The 19,171-nt window shown below is 43.5% G+C and overlaps 1 protein-coding gene across 2 annotated transcripts in view; it reads left to right on the top strand.

Annotated features, from left to right (window-relative positions):
- The window catches only part of PTGFR (prostaglandin F receptor), a 48,152-nt gene that overhangs the window by 8,404 nt on the left and 20,577 nt on the right, over positions 1-19,171 (top strand). The window contains exons 1-2 of one of the 2 annotated variants that reach the window (XM_033151751.1): positions 9,477-9,579; positions 17,835-18,675. In XM_033151751.1, the coding sequence (XP_033007642.1) occupies positions 17,887-18,675 (789 nt within the window). In that variant the 5' untranslated portion in view covers positions 9,477-9,579; positions 17,835-17,886. Of the gene's footprint in view, positions 1-9,476; positions 9,580-17,834; positions 18,676-19,171 lie in introns of those variants that run through there. The other variant, XM_033151750.1, reaches the window with a different exon arrangement.

Here is a 19,171-nt window from a genome sequence, read left to right as displayed (position 1 = left end):
TTTAATATTTTGTTGGAAGCTGCCCAGAGAGACTGGGGAAACCCAGCCAGATGGTCAGGGTATAAATGTTTGTTTGTTTGTTTGTTTGTTTGTTTGAAGCAGCTGGTATCACAGCAGCAGGTTTCCTGGATTCTGAATCTTATTTTTACTTCTTTTATACAATCCTCAGTTTTATTATTGAGATACAGTTGTGGTTTGCTTTTATCTAGTTTTAAGGATTTTTGTTGCATAAAAACTGTAAAAATCCAAACTGCGTAGAGATCCACCCCACCCCACCCCGTATTAAGCAGCTCCAGCAACCACACAATTATCTCTTATTAACAGAAAGTATTAAATGTTCTAAAGACCACTAGCTTTCATTTCTTAGAACTCATGGTTCTGTTCATGATAAGAGGCTGTAAAAATTTAGAAGCCTTATTAAATATCGTCTTGATTTCATGCCATTAGTTTTTGTAGTAATTAGACTATGAAACTATTAAACATATTAAACTATGACTGTCAATAATTGTGGATCAGAGTGCATTGCTGGATGTAGTATTAATAACTCCAAAAGGGATCGGAAGGTACAAACCAATGAAGTCTGTAATTATAAGCAATTAGAAGCATTAGGGATAAAATATATTATAAGGAGGAGCAACAAACAAGTTGGATAATGAACTCCTATACTTTTGATTCTTCGAGGATGTGTGTTGTTAGAAGGCACCCTGAAAGAGATTGGAAGCTCATATTTAGTATGCATCATTCATTATGCAGTAGATCTCTTAATGCTGCCATCCCATGCTCAAATGATACGTTCATAGAAAACACAAGATGGATTCAAGCATCTCAGCACGGCTGGTAGCAGGAGCAGCAATTGCTCCTACTGAGACAACACTTTCCATCTGTTTCAGATGTGGCTATTCTATTATTTTTGCGCTAGTAAGCAAAGGGAGATTAGTGGATCTGACAATATTCTGAGTCATTGAAAGCCAAGGTTTGCAGTGAGACAGTTAAAGTATATCAACAGATCTGGACATAATTGAGTCTGTCTGACGCAACAGTCTCTTAACTTTAAAAAAAATGTATGCAAATTAAACTGCCCTAAAGGTAGAATGGGGAATGTAAAACTTTTCTGAAGAAAAGAGGTGATTACAACATGAATGAGATAAATAATCAGTATCTGTGAAACCACCAGAAGGCAAATATTTAATTAGTAGAAAGCATTTGCCATTATATTTGCAATAAAAAGCAGATATGGACATTCCGTGGGACACCTCTCATTTCACCACCCACCCAACATTTGGGTTCTAGGTGAAGACAGATTTATAGAATTTGGAAGTATATTGGAAGCAGACTCTGTTTAATTCTAATTTCATCTCCACTGAGGCTGCCCATTCTATTTTTGCAGAGGAAACATTGGGAATGTAAAGAGAAGGCAGAACTCCTTGTCTAGTTTGTTTCTCCTATCCAAACTGCAGTGGATCATAAAAAGGGGTAGGAACAAATTTTATGCTTCATGGAAACCCTGGGGAAAGTATGCAATAATAGGCTAGGAGGAAGCAGCGTAAATATGACCTGGGCAAGATTGCTTCTCTCTTTCTCCCTCCTGCACATATGAATAGCTCAAGTTGTGCTGGTTATCTACAGCTACGCTGTCTAGAAAACAAAGTGGCATTCGTTTTTTATACACAATGTGCCACACCCTACACTTGAAGATTGTGATTTCTAAATTGGCAGTGAAGGGGTAATAATCAGAACAAGTGGAACCTGGACATACTATGTTCTCGTCGAATTTCTGTTAGCTTTTCTCTTCTTGAGCTTCAGCCTAAACTTGTTAAGGCAGCAGTCTCAGTGTCTTTGCTGCGAAACTAAGGAGCTACTTTGCCATCATAGATCAATTCTGATTAAAGCTTTTTGGGTCATTCAAGCTGGGAAGCTGATAGGAAGCTATGGCTGAGGACCTAGAGAGAATGAGTTTATTAAGTAAAAATCTCTCTTCACCCACAGATGCTTAGGTGTCTGAGAGATGATGGACTGATAAATAGAAAACCTTGGCACTGACTGATGAAACTTTCACAATATTAGCTGTCATATTTACACATTCATGATCTATACTCCAACATAATCAGCTTGATGATTTAGAATACATTTTTTTCCCTTATTGGATTGGGGGGAAGGGAACTTTCCAGAGAAGTAACTACAGGGCTTTTATTTTCAGCTGGAACTCACCAGAACTCAGTTCTGGCCTCTCAGGTGGGTGCCATTGCCATTATATGAGAACAAGGGAGGTGCTCATGGTGAGATCTGGCACATCTCTTTCTAGAAAAATAGCACCGAGTAGCTATATTAGACTTTTGCCGCAAAAGCAGCAACCTTATGGCACCTTAAAGACTCAAGAGCAGTATCCACTTACTTGTGCCATCTGTGTAAGGATTAATTTTTTTGCACAACAGAACTTTCCTCTCTCTCCTCCTAATATGCACATTCACACCCTCCCCAAACCTGCTCTGGAGCATTGGAGAAAACCCCAGGGGACATTTTGGGGGTGTGCACAGGAAGAAGAAAGGGGCAAGGTCTTAAAAAAAACACAAAACACCTGAAATCCTTGGACCAATGGAACGTGTACTTGGTGTTATATTGGATATAAGCTGAATACCCTTGTTATACATCTGTTCTGAGAAAAGTGATCTCAAATCCAGAGAAGTCCTGATTTCCCCAGCTCTGTTCAAAGTTCTTCTGTAGAGTTTCTGTGCTTCGGCCTATATCTTTCTTATTCACCACATTTCTCTTATTGTAAGACTACAAACAGCCAAATTTCTGTGAACCGTCCTGAGACCTGTAGGTATAGAGCGGTATATAAATTCAAACAACAACAACAACAACATCATATTGAAGTGTGCAGGAGAGTGTGAGTTTTCATCTAGCCCTTGCATAAGAGTTCATTGAACAGCACCGATGCATTTTATCCTTCTGCCCATGGCTTTTCAGAACTATACCATTCTGTGGTTGGTACAAAACATCTATATTTTAAAGAAGTGTTATAAGTTGAAAGCACACACTCCAGCCAAAGAAAAAACACTTTTATGTCCCATTATAGAGATATACACATGAGTTTAATTCTACTGTTCAAACAAATAGGAAGTCAAGTGCTTAAAATTTTGTTGGATCACGTACTGTGTATTTTTAGTCATTTGCTTGTCTAGTAGTATCCTATTTTCTTCCATTTATTTTGTGCATTTGACAATAATTTGGACATCCCCTCCCCCTTTTAGTATGCTTAATGGATATTTTGAATCCAGGCCTAAATAAGTAAATTGAGCATAAATCAACATTAAAATATACAGGGTCATCTATACAAGTATGCAAAGTGCACTTCCAGTGTATTTTTCTTTGTATGGAATCTTCAGGCATTTCTTTATGCTACATCCAGTCACCATGGGAAAGTATGTAAGCGGTGAAAGTCTTGCTTTAGGGAAATAGTAATGTCAGCCGTCTAGCATGAGTTTGGCCAAACTGCGGGAGGCAGTGAAAGATAGGCGTGCCTGGTGTGCTGTGGTCCATGGGGTCACAAAGAGTCGGACATGACTGAACGACTGAACAATGTCAGCTGTGCCCCATTTTCCCTTCTGACATGCATCCCACCCGCTTGGTGCAGCTAGGCAGATCCCTTTTAAACAAGCATCTAGATTAACTTTTCTCTCTGCAGCTATCTGTAAATTTGGGACACTTGTCCAGCAAAGATTTGTAAAGGAAAAAAGGATTCTTGAAAATCTATGCAAATTGCTGTGCAGTGGTAGGTTAGTTTCTGACACTTGTCATTAGTGTCATCACAGCCATTATCCAAGCGATATTTGCAGAGATACAATCTACATGGCAATCACATTTGAAATTGTAGCACTATCTGGTGGAACAAATTCATTTCACAGCATCTGTATTGGCTCTCTTAATGCTAGGATAATGTGATATCTCTGCAACATAAGTGCTGCCTTAGGTAAAGATATTACGATATCCCACAATAAATAAATGAATAAGTCATATATTTGTTCTGTGGACCGCCCTTAAACCTCCGGGTATAGAACGGTATATCAAAAACACAAAAACACAGAAAAATACCCTATTCTATGGTTTAGCGCAGGCTTCCTCAAACTCGGCCCTCCAGATGTTTTGAGACCACAATTCCCATCATCCCTGACCAGTGGTCCTGCTCGGTAGGGATCATGGGAGTTGTAGGCCAAAAACATCTGGAGGGCTGAGTTTTAGGAAGCCTGGTTTAGTATGTGCCTATTTATACATATTGAGTCATCAAGATTTGTATTGGAATTTAATTAATTTGGACTTGCATTTGTCTTTGCTTCACTGACTCTTTAGAACAAATTTAATTACTTGTGGCCTTTTGTTGTCAAGTAATTATTGTATATAAACTGTATTTGACATCAGAGCAAGGTATTTAGTTTATTTGTGTGGGAAGCATCCTTAAGAAGGCCTCTTAATCTTTCCATAAAGGCAATAACATTATTTTTCTCTAGTAGATACAATTACAGTTTAATGTGCTCTCTTATTTCACAACATCATTAGTTGCATGTGAAAAAATGGTTCTTTAATTGTTAATCCCCCCTCTTCTCAACCCCATCCTTAAAGAGAGATGTCTTTGTTTAAGCCAAGAATGCATCATAAGATTGTCAGCTAGGCTGGAAACAGTATATACTTTGATGGCTTGCTTTGTGTGTATTGTAAGGAATCTTATGATATAACCCAAGGAGCAGGGCTTTTTTTCAGCCGGAACTTGCCGGAACTTACAGGTGAAACTTGAAAAATTAGAATATCCTGGAAAGGTTCATTTCTTTCAGTAATTCAACTTAAAAGGTGAAACTAATATATGAGATAGACTCATGACATGCAAAGCGAGTACGTTTCCGAGCACAATTCAAAGTGTTGGTGTTGACCTTTAAAGCCTTGGTCCTGTATACCTGAAGGAGCGTCTCCACCCCACCCCCCCGTTCATCCCGGACACTGAGATCTAGCACCGAGGGCCTTCTGGCGGTTCCCTCACTGCGAGAAGCAAAGCTACAGGGAACCAGGCAGAAGGCCTTCTTGGTAGTGGCGCCCGCCCTGTGGAATGCCCTCCCATCAGGGGTCAGAGAGATAAACAACTACCTGTCATTTAGAAAATACCTGAAGACAGCCCTGTTTAGGGAAGTTTTTAATCTGTGACTTTGTATTGTATTTTAATATTTGTTGGAGGCCGCCCAGAGTGGTCGGGGAGACCTAGCCAGATGGGCGGGGTATAAATAAATTATTATTATTATTATTATTATTATTATTATTAGTCAAGCCTTTATTTGTTCTAATTGTGATGATTATGGCGTACAGCTGATGAGAACCCCAAATTAACAATTTCAACTTTGGGGTTTTCATCCGCTGTATGCCATAATCATCACAATTATAACAAACAGCGGCTTGACATATCTTGCTTTGCATGTCATGAGTCTATCTCATATATTGAACTCCAGTAGCTAATGAAAACAATTGCTTACATAAATGGACTTTTCCATGATATTCTAATTTTTTGAGTTTCTCCTGTAGTTTGGCACCTCATGGGTGGGCAACATTGCCATTCTAAGAGAATGAGGGAGGTGTTCATGGTGAGTTGTGGCACCTCTTTTTCTAGAAAAATAGCACTGCCAAAGGTAAAAGGTAAAGCACCCCTGGACGGTTAAGTCCAGTCAAAGGTGACAATGGGGTACGGCACTCATCTCGCTTCAGTCTGAGGGAGCCATTAGCCGCTTCTGGCATATCAGAACAGCATGATGGAAGCCAGAGCACACGGAAACACTGTTTACCTTCCTGTTGCAGCGGTACCTATTTATCAACTTGCAGTGGTATGCTTTCAAACTGTCTGGTTGGCAGAAGGTGGGACAGAGCAATAGGAGCTCACCCCATCACGCAGATTCGAACTGCTGACCTTCCGATCAGCAAGCCCAAGAAGCTCATGGGTTTAGACCACAGCTCCATCCACTCCCTGGACCTGTAAATGACAGAACTATTCACATGAACTAACATTTGAGGTAAAAAGGCTATGTTAACTCAAGTCCCAGTTATGTAACTTCACTTAGGTCCTAAATATGGTGGGCACATAGATACTTGGAATGCGCTTTGCTAGGCTTTCTTCTAATGCATTGCAGGGGGTTGGACTAGATGATCCTTCCAACTCTACAATTCTATGAATGTGAATTCCTTAAGGAATGGATATTCTATTTCAGTAGGGATTAAACCAGGGGTCCCCAGACTTACTGGACCTCGGGCCGCTTCCTCCAGCGCTGATCGCATGGTGGGCCAGAGGGCGGGGGAGCGCACGGCCAAATGCTATTTCTGGCGCACTTTGGGGTCAACGGAGCGGTGGAAATAGCTTGTGCACATGCATAAGCGTCATTTCCGCACACTTTTGGGTTGGCGGAATGCCGGAAATAGCGTGTGTGTGTGTGCGCACGGGCCTCCGCAGACCTGGAAGTGCGCCGGAAATGATGCTTGCGCATGTGCACAAGCTATTTCTGGTGCTCCTCAGACCCAAAAGTGGGCAGCTGCGCCGCGCTGGTAAGAGCGGGTGGTGGCAGCGGGCGGTGGAGGTTGCGGGGGGCCAGATAAATGAGCCCCTCAGGCCACATCTGGCCCGTGGGTCTTAGTCTGGGGACCCCTGGATTAAACTGTGAGTTTAAACAAATCTTCCTGAATAGCCAGGGAAGCCTTAATCCTTTGTTGTGAGAATAAATCACATTAATGAAGTTTGCGGTAGCCTACAAAATTGCAGGTTCAATTTGTATTGGGAGAATCATGTTGGTGCACATTGGGACTGATGGGGCAGAAGGCAGGGAAGGCAATGGTAGGTGGAGTAAACTAATTTTAGTTTTGTCCCTATCTTTTTTCCTCTTGAGTTATTTGAGGGCATAAAGAAGGCATAGACAGAAGAAGCAGACAGCCAGCACTTACTCCTGGGTTAGTTGTAACAAGGCGGGTATGCAGGAACTAGCTGAGGACAGATTGTGGTTGGTGGGGCAGTGGCCCATTGGGCAGCCTCCACTGAAAAGGGTAGACTTTGTTGTTGTTCAGTCGTTCAGTCGTGTCCGACTCTTCGTGACCCCATGGACCAGAGCACGCCAGGCACACCTATCCTTCACTGCCTCCCGCAGTTTGGCCAAACTCATGTTAGTAGCTTTGAGAACACTGTCCAGCCATCTCGTCCTCTGTCGTCCCCTTCTCCTTGTGCCCTCCATCTTTCCCAACATCAGGGTCTTTTCTAGGGGGTCTTCTCTTCTCATGAGGTGGCCAAAGTACTGGAGCCTCAGCTTCAGGATCTGTCCTTCTAGTGAGCACTCAGGGCTGATTTCTTTAAGGATGGATAAGTTTGATCTTTTTGCAGTCCATAGGACTCTCAAGAGTCTCCTCCAGCACCGTAATTCAAAAGCATCAATTCTTCGGCGATCAGTCTTCTTTATGGTCCAGCTCTCACTTCCATACATTACTACTGGGAAAACCATCGCTTTAACTATACGGACCTTTGTCGACAAGGTGATGTCTCTGCTTTTTAAGATGCTCTCTAGGTTTGTCATTGCTTTCCTCCCAAGAAGCAGGCGTCTTTTAATTTCGTGGCTGCTGTCACCATCTGCAGTGATCATGGAGCCCAAGAAAGTAAAATCTCTCACTGCCTCCATTTCTTCCCCTTCTATCTGAATAAGGGTAGACTTATTCAGTGTAACTACTGAGCTGCCACAGGAAGAAGAACTTAAGCATTGCAAGCAAAGTAGAGTTGGCAACTGACTGGGGGGCGGGAATCTAGCTTGTTCCTGTGCCTTTAAACAACAGTTTGATGTTTGGAATCAGCAGGTGAAGCTTTGCACAGCACAGGGATAGACATCTTCCAAAATTGTATACCAAGCTTCTGTATAGCTACAGAGGCCAACTGAATAGTTGACAACTCCAGAGCAGAGAGAGTGTGAGTCAAGAGCTGGACCTTGTCTTACGATGCGCTTCTTAAAGTCAAAGCTCAAACCAGGCACATGTTAGATAAAAAAAGCACAGAAGCCCTTCTGCTGAGCCGTTACTATATGTGTCATGTATCTTAGGAATTTGAACCATAAATCAGTTTTATCCTTACCAGTATTTGCTTGCTGATGCAAACCCACTCAGTTCCCATTATACATTTGTGTATATTCCCTTTCTCAATTTCTCAGAAGCTGGAAGGAAGCACTGGGTTTGGTTTTTTCTTTACACAGAAGTTTTTTTGTTGGAAAGCATTTTGGAAAGCATACAGTCCACAGCCCACTGTCATAAAAGCTATGCCACCACATCTTGTGCCCTGTACTGGATTTAAATCAGTTACATCCTCGCATGGGACAGCTGCAAATTTCTGCATTGCAGGGGGTTGGACTAGATGATCCTCAGCATCCCTTCCAACTCTCTGCTTCCATGAATACCCCATAGCCAAAGCACATAAGGCAATATCTTCTAGTGTCGGTGTCAAGTGGAAGGCAGGCTTACACTAGCAGTAACCAATTGGTCCAATGCACTTGTTTGCTGTCAGTTGAATGGTACTTAAACACTGGTGATGGGATAGCATCTTCCATGGTACCTGATGGCAGTAGCCAGTAGGCAATGGGTTTTTATTGGGGGGGGAGGGTTGATGGCTATGTATCAAAAAACAAAACAACCCATGTCCTCCAACAGTGGGAAATGGCTGAGGTGCTTTCAAAGAATGGGCAGATGGTTTCTGCTCCACCCTATCTATCATCTGATGCTGTTGCCTCGCCTTGCCCACTGGTAGGGCCAGTTCCGCCTGCTGCTCTTTTCAACCACATCCTCTGGAAAAAGCCCACCTAAGTGTTTGAGGTTTTCAGCCTTAGTGTCTCCCCTTCTCTTGGACTCCCTCCCCCACCATGAAGGTGACACCAGATCTCTCCCAAGTGAGATCTGTTTCATCCCCCGTAGCTTGACGTAGCTCAGCCTCGTTCGCACAGCATTTTGAAGATGTCAGGGGCTAAGCATTTTTATATGGAAACCTCAGAGCGAGTGCCAGACCGAGGGAACAATGCGCTCCTTAGCTCTGAGGATATTTGGGGTTAAAGCGCTTCCAAGGGAAGCACATCTGCGCCGTTCCGCGGAGACCGAAGCCCATCTCGTTAAATCTTTGGAAAGCGCGAGGAGTGGATCTGTTTATTGTCACTTGTGTGGTGGAAAAACTGTCTCTGCCGCCTCCCTGGCCCGCTCCTTCCCGCCAGGTGTATGTTGCTTGGCCTTTGGCAGCGTCCTGCCTGACTGGAAAAGAGACAGCGGAGAGAACTCCTTTTCTCTCTCCCCCTCCTCACAGGAGAGTTGGACGGCTAGTCTAAGGGAGCGCGGGAGCGAGCCGACAACAAGCGTGACGCTCGCTCCCGCCGAAAGGGGCGGGAATGTGGGCGAGCCTAGGGGTCAAGGCAGCCGGAGCTGCCGCCTCAGTTCGCCCGCTTGGTGGGATGAGCGCGGAGCAGCTGGCGAAGCAGCCTGGGGGCGGCGGCTGCCATGGACGGACCAGGCGAGACACGGCGGACGGGAGCAGAGGAAGGAGCTGAGGTAAACAGCCTTCCCGCGCTCGACAAACTTCTGTTTCAAGGGCGGCAGGAGCAGCTGAGTGGTCCTGGCGGGAAGAAGCCCACGGTCGGCAAGGAGCCCTACTCGTGTTACTCGGAAGTCTTCCCGTGTTCCTTGGGGGGCTTGTTCCCGAGTCAGTGTGCTAAGGGGGAGGCTTCCGCCCCTGTCTTTGAGGGCTGCAGGTGTAACACACTGCTTGGCTCCTCTTGCTCACAGGTGGCGGGATCCAGCCTGGCTTGACTGCAGCCCATCCGGTTAGAGCAGGGTGCTGAGAATGCCGAGGTGGCCAGTTCGATCCCGGTGTGGGGCAGCTGCGTGTTTCCTGCGTTGCAGGGGGTTGCGCTGGATGATCCTCGGGGTCCCTTCCAACACGAAGGTTCTATGACGCTCAACTTCGCACGAGCGCGCGTGTGAATTAAAACTCCCGGATGAATGGAGGTGGCCACCAGATTGCAGCCTCTTATCTGAGACTAAGCTCCAGTGGTGCTGAGAGTTAGCTCAGTGGCAGAGCGAGCCCGCCCTGGGACAGATGCGGGCAGGATCCCTGCATTGCAGAGGGCTGGGATGGATGACCCTCGGGGTCCTTTCCAGCTCTGTCATTCTGTGATCTGCTTTGCATGCATGGAGAGCTTGCCCGTCGGTGCAGTCGGCAACACCAGATGGATCAATGGTCTGGCTCGGTAAAGGGATGCAGAACACTTGTCTCTGCACATTGGTGTTTGCCACTTTTCCTGTATCTCGTCCCCATTTCCCACCCCCAAACCCAGTTAATTTCTCTCTGCCCCCTCCAGCTTCGTTTCCCCATAATAACTTACTGCCATCTGTTCTTCGATAATGTCCTATGTTTCTCAACATCATGATCTTTCCATGGTTAATCGCTTTCTCATCATCATCACCATCACCACCATCATCCCGTTCCTTCCCCACTGTTCATCTCACTTCTCCATTACTTAGCTTTTTTCCAGTTCACCAGGCATCTCTCCATAACTTCTGTATAGTTACACCTTTCTTCGCACGGCACAACCACAGGATTGCTGCAATACGATTCAGCTAGTGGATTCCGAATTCCTTACTCATTTCCCCCCAAACTCTCCTACCTTTCAAATTCCTCATCTCCTCAGAATTATGCCCCACTTTCCTTCTTCCCCCTTTCTTCTTATCCCCCCTTTCCCCTATCTATACTAAATGATTCCTATTGATCCTTCACTCCCTCATCACTGCCAATTGCTCTAGCCTCCAGTTATACCTATTGTCTTGTGGTATGTATTAGTTTTTTAAATATATTGAAGTCCGGTAAATTGAGTTGGTACTGGAGCATGCCATCCATCCAGCTGCATCAGATTTCTTTCTTGAGGCTGCCCACTTACCTGGGAGTAAGCTCCATTGATGACATTGGGATTTACTTATGAGAAAACTTTCACAAGATTTCTCTTTTCTGGCCACATCAGTTTGGCTGGGATTGGTGCATACCTTTTAGGTAACCTGTCTGGCTGGTGGAATAGCAGCTTAGAATATTGCTAACATGTGTTATGTGCAGTGCTTTTTTCTGGGGACATTCAAGGGTACGCAGTACTGGCACACACCCCTTCCCCCCGCGAATGCTAAAAGTGTGGCACTTAATGTAACAACTGCATGGTGAGTACTAGCACATTCCCCCCCCCTTTTATGTGCAATTCAGTGTCGCTGTGTCCAGAAATAAGAACGTCTGTTGAATGGCATGCCATGGAGCTTCTTAAAATAATGGGTGCCTTGCAACCTGTTTGTGTATGGCAAATGGCACAAAACAATGGGTGTTTTTGATAAGCTTTTGAAGCTCCTATATAGTCAGATCAAATGAGAAACAGCTTACATTTCAAGAAAGGTAACCTATGTAACTCATCCACAGACTTCACAAGGGATATGTTTTATACAGAAGCAATCCCTGCATAATTACTGTTTTTATGTGGCTGCTTTACTTGCCTTTAATTGTTTAAGGTTGCACGCTTGCAAACTTCAGCTTATGCTCCCCCATAAGTTGAAATGCTAGAAACAAAACATTTCCACCCCTCCTTATCAGTCAACTGTAGGCTGTAAGTTCTCTGTGCTAAGAAGCGCACCACTGCATTCAGGACAGTGCCTGATATGTGCTTGGAGAGAAATAAATGCTTAGTACTAAGTGTATTTGTATCAGAACTCTCCCACTACTGAATTGGCAAACTTGCACCTGAATTATATAATTTCCATTGACGTTGGCACTCCTAATCAAAGCATGTTGAGGCTTGCGTATTGTAGTGATTATCTCCTGGAAGCCCTACTCTTAAACTGACCTAATCAAAGCGGAAACATGTACCTTGTAATCATTATGGCCCAGAAGGGGAGCTAATTTGTCAGAATCTGCTCAGCTGATTGATCTAATTATTTAAATATAGATAGTATCAGCTCTTCGCCAGCAATTTATAGCTTAAAATTCAGATAGTTGAATAATATTGCTGTATTTTGCAAGGAATGATCAGGGAGTGCATCGAGTATGTGGGCTGAGAAATGAGGAAGGAATGATTGTGCAAATGGCCAGTCAACTCATCAGTGAGATTCTCTTGGGTCACTTATCCCTGTTTGGAGAAATGAACGACAATGCTCACCCAGCATTACCATGGGGTTTCTGTGTTTTCATTGTGTATTTTATTATTTTAAAATTACAGTAAATACTAAAATTGATATGTGTGTGTGTATATATATATATTACAGCTGATTTCATTTTTAAAAAAGATTGGTGTTTTCTCTTTCTCCTGCATTTATATATGCTTTTGAAAATGTATATTTTGCAGTACCTACTCAGACCCCTAAATAGGCTTTAGGAGATTAATTTGGTCTACTGTGCTTTTACCTTTGTTTCCCAGAAGTTTTATTGATGGATGAGGAGCAGGGTGTTGAGGTGGATGGCTTCTTTTTAAAGCAAATTATTTTCCTGTTGGAATGGTTGCTGTGATAGTGTTCATCTATTCCCCTTCATCTCCCAAGGCAGTGTAAAATGTTATAGTTACAGGTGGGTAGCCGTGTTGGTCTGCCATAGTCGAAACAAAATAGAAAATTCTTTCCAGTAGCACCTTAGAGATCAACTGAGTTTGTTCTTGGTATGAGCTTTCGTGTACATGCACACTTCTTCAGATACACTGAAACAGAAGTCCTATAATACCTATAAAATGAAATATTTTATAGAAATACCTATAAAATGTTATAGGTATTTATAGGTATTTGTGAGTGCAAGGCACCCATGCTCCCTAGATTTAGTAAATGTTTGAATTTAACAAGAGAAGGTGCCAGATGTTTGATTTAGCAGTGTTAAAAGACAGGCTAAATGAGTTTTTTTTCCTGATCAGGAGATAACTTGGCAGTAGAGCCATCATGTAAAACAGAAGGAAGATAATAGGCAATTAACAAAGAAGTTACTCTCTGCCAAAGAGGGGTGGAAACCTTTCTTCAGCTTTGTGTTAGTGGGCAGAGAAAAGAAAGGGTTTATGGTTTAGGATTTCAGTTTGCTTGTTGTAGGCTGGGGAGAAATCCTTTCAGTCTGATAGCTGCAACAAGGAAGAGGAAGGAGGGCAAAGAGCACCATGTGGACTGACAAGGACAGGTTTTAAAAAAGAGACAGAGAGCATGGTTGATTTCCCTGTTCTTGGACCCAAGCCTGCCGCGCCTATGGGGGAAGCAAGAGACCCTCCTGGAATGTGAATACTCTGCACACCCTCCATCTAAACTCAGGTTGTATATACATGTAAATAAACCATATATCATAAAGACACCACAGTCTCCACTGTGCCCCATAATCCAAAAGGAAACACAGACCCTGGATCAGGGGCGTCGCTAGGGGGGTGCGGTGGGGGCGGTATGCCCCGGGTGACAGGGGTAACAAGCGGCGGGTGGGGGTGACAAGCGGCGGCCTCTCCTGCCACTCCCCACGCAACACCGGTTACCCTGGGAGCAGCAGCGCTGCACGGACGGGGTGCTCCCTCGGCCATGCGCTGTTGCTCCCGGGGCGACGGAGCGAGCGGCGGCGCATGGAGGTGACAAGCGGCAGCTCCTCCCGCCATTCCCAAGCGCTGCCGCTCCCTCCGTCACCCCAGGAGCAACAGCGCAGGAGGGGCCACCGCTTGTCACCCCCACGCGCCGCCGCTCACTCCGTCGCCCCGGGAGCAACAGCGCACGATCGAGGGAGCACCCCGTCCGTGCAGCACTGCTGCTCCCGGGGTGACCAGCCATGCGTGGGGAGTGGCGGGAGGGGCTGTCGCTTGTCACCCCCACGCGCCGCCACTCGCTCCGTCCCCCCGGGAGCAGCAGCACACGGTGTGTGCAGTGCTGCTGCTCCCGGGGCGATGGAGCGAACGGTGGCGCGTGGGGGTGACAAGCGGCAGCCCATCCCACCATTCCCATGCACTGCCGCTCCCTCTGTCACCCTGGGAGCGGCAGCGCACGGCCCGATGACTGAGTGCACCTGCGCGACATTTCGTCGGACCGCCGCTTCCACAGCCTCCTTTTGAGCTGCAGAGCTTAAAAGGGGGCTCTTCGGCTTAAAAGGGGGCTGCAGAAGCGGCGGCGGCACTCCCGGAAACACCCTGGGGGCGGGGCGTCGTGACGGCACAATGTGACATCACGACGCCCCACCCCCAGGCGTTTCCTTTGCCGCCCCGGGTACCGCGGAGCCTTACTCCGCCACTGCCCTGGATAAAGTGTGTCTGCAACCCCTGGAATCGCACACCACTCGTGGAAATTGGGGTGACGTGTAACAATATAGTATGATGCCTCTTGCATGAGCATTTGGTAAACTGAGGTTCTAAGAAAAAAATTCCTTCCAGTAGCACTGTAGAGACCAGCTAAGTTTGTTATTGTTATGAGCTTTCGTGTGCATGCACACGTCTTCAGATTGTTGGTCTCTTAGGTGCTACTGGAAGGAATTTTTTTATTTTGTTTTGACTACGGCAGACCAACATGGCTACCTACCTGTAACTGAGGCTCTAAGAGCATCCTATGAAGGGACTGTGTAAATACAACTGTGTGTATGTTGTGATGTAGTCTACTGGAATGGTAATTGTTGTTGTTGTTCAGTCGTTCAGTCGTGTCCGACTCTTCGTGACCCCATGTACATTCTCTCATTTGCTCACACCCTCATGTGTAGGATGCACACTAAGCACTGCATAAACCATGTTAAGTGTCTCTTGGGGCTGTGTTAGCCTTTAAGGTGCCCCAAGGCTTGTTGAAAGTTTTGCTGCAAAAGATTAACAAACTTATTGTGGCATAAGCTTTCATGGACTCAAGCCCACCTCATGCATCTAATGAAGTGGGCTTAGGTCCACAACAACTTTTGCCATAATAAATATGTCAGTCTTGATTGATCAAGTTAAGTGTGGAACCATCTGTGTGGTGGGAGAGACAGCATGGCACATTTTGTTCAGTTGCATCCACAGGAAACCTGATGAATAGAATAAAAGGTAAAGGGACCCCTGACCATTAGGTCCAGTCTGGTTTCAGCTCCTAGATTAGCTGAATTATTTAGACCTGCGACTTTACTTCATGTATTAAACAATCTACTTATGCCTCAGCAGATGTATGATAGTATTTCAATGTATTATTTAAGGTAAGATTAAGTCCTAGTTTTATACCCTGAGAGATCATATATATAAATATAAACAAGAAATACATCAGTTTCTTGGAAGCCAATCAATCAAAGCAGAACATGCTCACATACTCTGATTCTTAAAGGAACCTTTGGCTATTCAAGATGTGTACTACAAATGCAGTAGAATGCATTCATTTGGTCACTCCAATATATCAGCACACCATTATTTATATGGAAATTGTTTTTTATTCTGTTTCCCCTGTCTCTATGTTCTCAATATATGTTGGTCTTTGAGCAGCATGCACAGCCCAAAGTTTCACAAATACTGCTTTCTGCCAGCTAAGAATATAATTTTTTAAAGGTCTCATCCAGCTGATATCCATGAAGAACACAGTCTTGTTGAACACACATTAACTGTTGAACCCATTTAGTCATAATACAAGCTGGGTTCAATCATCACTACGAACCATTCAAGTATAGTTTTGAGGCTCATAGTAATTTTTTGCAAGATGAAAAGTATGGTGAAATTCTTCTAATTATATAGAAGAATTGTATTTCACCTTTAAAGTATTTCAGATTGTTTTCAATTTACATTTTCAAACCCTTATCATTTACTTAATATAAGCTTGCAAACATGGTTACGCAGGGATGGATCCAAACTTGCCCTTTGAGTGCAAGGGCTTCTTCTGTTCATTGGAAAAGATGCTCCAGCTCCTGGTGGATGAAGGAGAGGTTTATGTCAATTTTGGCAACTTTCCACCTGCAGCTCTGCACATCACATCCTACTCTGCCCCGAAACTTCCGGAGCAGATTTTTGGGAATTGCAGGGGATGCAAAGAGGAGGAGGGACTGGAACATGACCTCCCTGCTTCCTCCAACAGGTAGTGTTTTGTGAGTTGGGGATTCAACCCAAAGTGTAAGTATGATAATATTGCTAAGCACGTCTCTGATTAGTAGTAAATCCAAGGATAATGCTACAGAGTTTCATTTTGCCTGGATGACAGAGAACACTGTAGATTTAGGTTATCTTTGTATTACTTATTTTATTTACAAAGGTGAACAGGTCATAGTAAAAGTAAATGCAATCATTCAGCTACTGATCTTCCATCAGAATCCCAAAGCCAGCAGTGTTTTGCCCAATTCCCTAAAAAACTACTGCTAGTCCAGCTAAGCTCACAGTTATAAACCTCATATATCTTCCTTTGCATTGAGAGTCATACAGCAAAGATTCCTATTGGCCTCCCTGTCACTTTCCAAATTTGGGAGGATTCCCAAGGCTGGAATTTGTGCCTGACTGATGTGTGATCAATCTTGTGAGACAAAACCATCAGACAGATGTATTCACGACGAGACAGTTAAACATATGGAAAAGTAAGATACAGTTATGTATCTTACTTCTCCATATGTTCTCGATTTTGACTTCTATTACCTGATTGCTCATTTAAATAGAGTTTTGTGTTGTTGTTTTTTTAAATGTCACAGATTAGGTTCAGGATAGTTTTTTGTTTTTTCTTTTTAAAGCAAGTTAAAAGTTTTACTTGTATAATCAGACTCTCTGCATTAGTGAAATGTGAATATTTGGGGGAAATGAAATTTATATTAGATAGTATGCAAGTGGGACCTGCAACAAAATGTTGCAGCAGGGTGGACTGCTGTCCAGGATTCTAGCCACTCCACTCTATTCCATCTGCCTCTGGTTTTTTTTGAAAGTGAGCATTTCATGGTCACTGTCCACACTTGGTCATCATTGAATTGTTTTTAGGAAGTTCCTCCCATAAGTTTTTACCTTAGAGAGGATGACGACGACAACGATGATGATTAGCAAACGTTGAGTAGGCTACTTCTTTATTGTGTGTGTGGATAGGGCCCTTTTGGCCACACAAGCAGCATCAACCACGACTTGAATATCAGCAGTAGAAAGAATGATTGGCAAAAACAGAATGGAAGATACAGAAACTAGGTACTCATTTTCAAGGCTTGGAAATCCTACTGCAGAAGAATAGCGCATGGAGGCTTACTTATATGGGCTAAATTATTTAGTTGAAAGATGAAAGCTTTCAAATATATTGCTGTATACTTTTTGGAAAGAAAGAAATGCCCTTTAGTAGTAAATTCTGTTCCTACTTAAGTATTTCTCAACTTTGGTTTCAATATTTCAAATGTGATACATGCTTTGTTTACATGTGTCTCAATTGCTGCCTCCACCCTTGCTCAGTCCTGTCTTTTTTCCCCACGGTTTTGTTGGCACTAGAGCCTATCTATGCATGATCACCTAAATGTATATAATACTCCATACGTGTGACCCATGTAATTCCAAATTATGCACAGGCTCCAATGCAAATGACCAAGTGAACATGTGAAGGACAAGGCTAGTGAATACATCTTCACTTTCCTTTTCTGTGCATCCCCCCCCCCAACTGTCTGTGAACAGTGGGGTTTACTTCAAGGTAAGTGTGCATGGGCTTGCAGCCATAATTAGTTAGCTGCTCTGAAATACTGTACCACACCTCAAAAGACTTATGCAGATGCAATGACTATTACATAAATGTTGGAGTTTCTGCAGTGTATGTCAGCTGAGTTGAGCAATATATTGCCATTTCCTACATTTTAAAAAGTTTTTCCCCCCTTCAAATTTAATGTCTTACAGATGCCTGGTGTTTTCCTGATATGTTTTGAATGCTGAGTTTGCCTTTCTAACAATGAACAGTTCAAAACCATCAGCGTTGCTTGGAACTGGTGTATTCTCCAATACTACCTGTCCCACGGAAAAGAAGATCTCTGTGTTTTTTTCCGTCATCTTCATGACAGTGGGGATTTTATCCAACAGCCTTGCAATAGCAATTCTCATGAAGGCGTACCAGAGGTTCAGACAGAAATCAAAAGCATCTTTTTTGCTTTTTGCTAGTGGCTTGGTTATTACAGACCTGTTGGGCCACCTCATCAACGGAACCATTGCTGTATTTGTATATGCCTCTGACAAAGACTGGATTCGATTTAACCAGTCAAATGTTCTCTGCAGCATTTTTGGCATCTGCATGGTGTTCTTTGGCCTATGTCCCCTTTTTCTGGGCAGTGTGATGGCTGTTGAACGCTGCATTGGAGTCACCAAGCCGATATTTCATTCAACAAAAATGACTTCTAAACATGTAAAGATTATGTTGACTATGGTATGGCTCTTTGCCATTTTCATAGCTTTACTGCCTATACTTGAGCTAAGACCCTATCAAATCCAGGCATCAAGGACCTGGTGTTTCTATAAAACTGAGCACATTGAAGACTGGGAAGACAGATTTTACCTCTTACTTTTTTCATGCTTGGGTTTACTGGCCCTTGGTATTTCATTTTTGTGCAATGCTGTCACGGGGATTACACTTCTAAGAGTCAAATTTAAAAGTCAACATAGACAAGGCAGATCTCACCATTTTGAAATGATCATTCAGCTCTTGGCTATAATGTGTGTCTCTTGCATTTGCTGGAGTCCATTCCTGGTAAGAGGTTAATTATTTTGGCAGTTTTTTAAAATGCATGTTTAATGTATGGTGTTTCTCATGTTTAGCCACATGTTTTATTAAAATGCATAATGGACAACAGAAATGGATGCTCCTGACATTAGAACTCACATTATTGTTTTCAGTAACGTAGTCCTAGTGGAATGCAGGTCTTTGTATTTGTAAATACCATACAGTTTTCATTATGAACCTGATCTAGCCCAAATTAACAATTTTTAGATTCATTGCATGTGGTGTAAAAGTGCTTTTTTTAAAAAACTAGATTGCATTTGCTATATATGTCTTCAAGATCAGTTTGTGCAATGCCTTAGGATCTTTGATAATGTCCTGTTCCACTTATGGTAGGGTTGCCATATTTCAAAAAGTGAAAATCTGGATACAAAAGTTGTTGATCTGTTTTGGCAAAATAGCAAGAAATTTATGATTTTGAGTTATTTTAAAGGAAAAGTATCAAAAATGACATGGATAGCCACAT

Source organism: Lacerta agilis, chromosome 6 (assembly GCF_009819535.1).
Source record: "Lacerta agilis isolate rLacAgi1 chromosome 6, rLacAgi1.pri, whole genome shotgun sequence".
Lineage (NCBI taxonomy): Eukaryota > Metazoa > Chordata > Lepidosauria > Squamata > Lacertidae > Lacerta > Lacerta agilis.
Note: the sequence above shows the minus strand (reverse complement) of the source record. Positions and strands in the feature narration are given on the sequence as shown.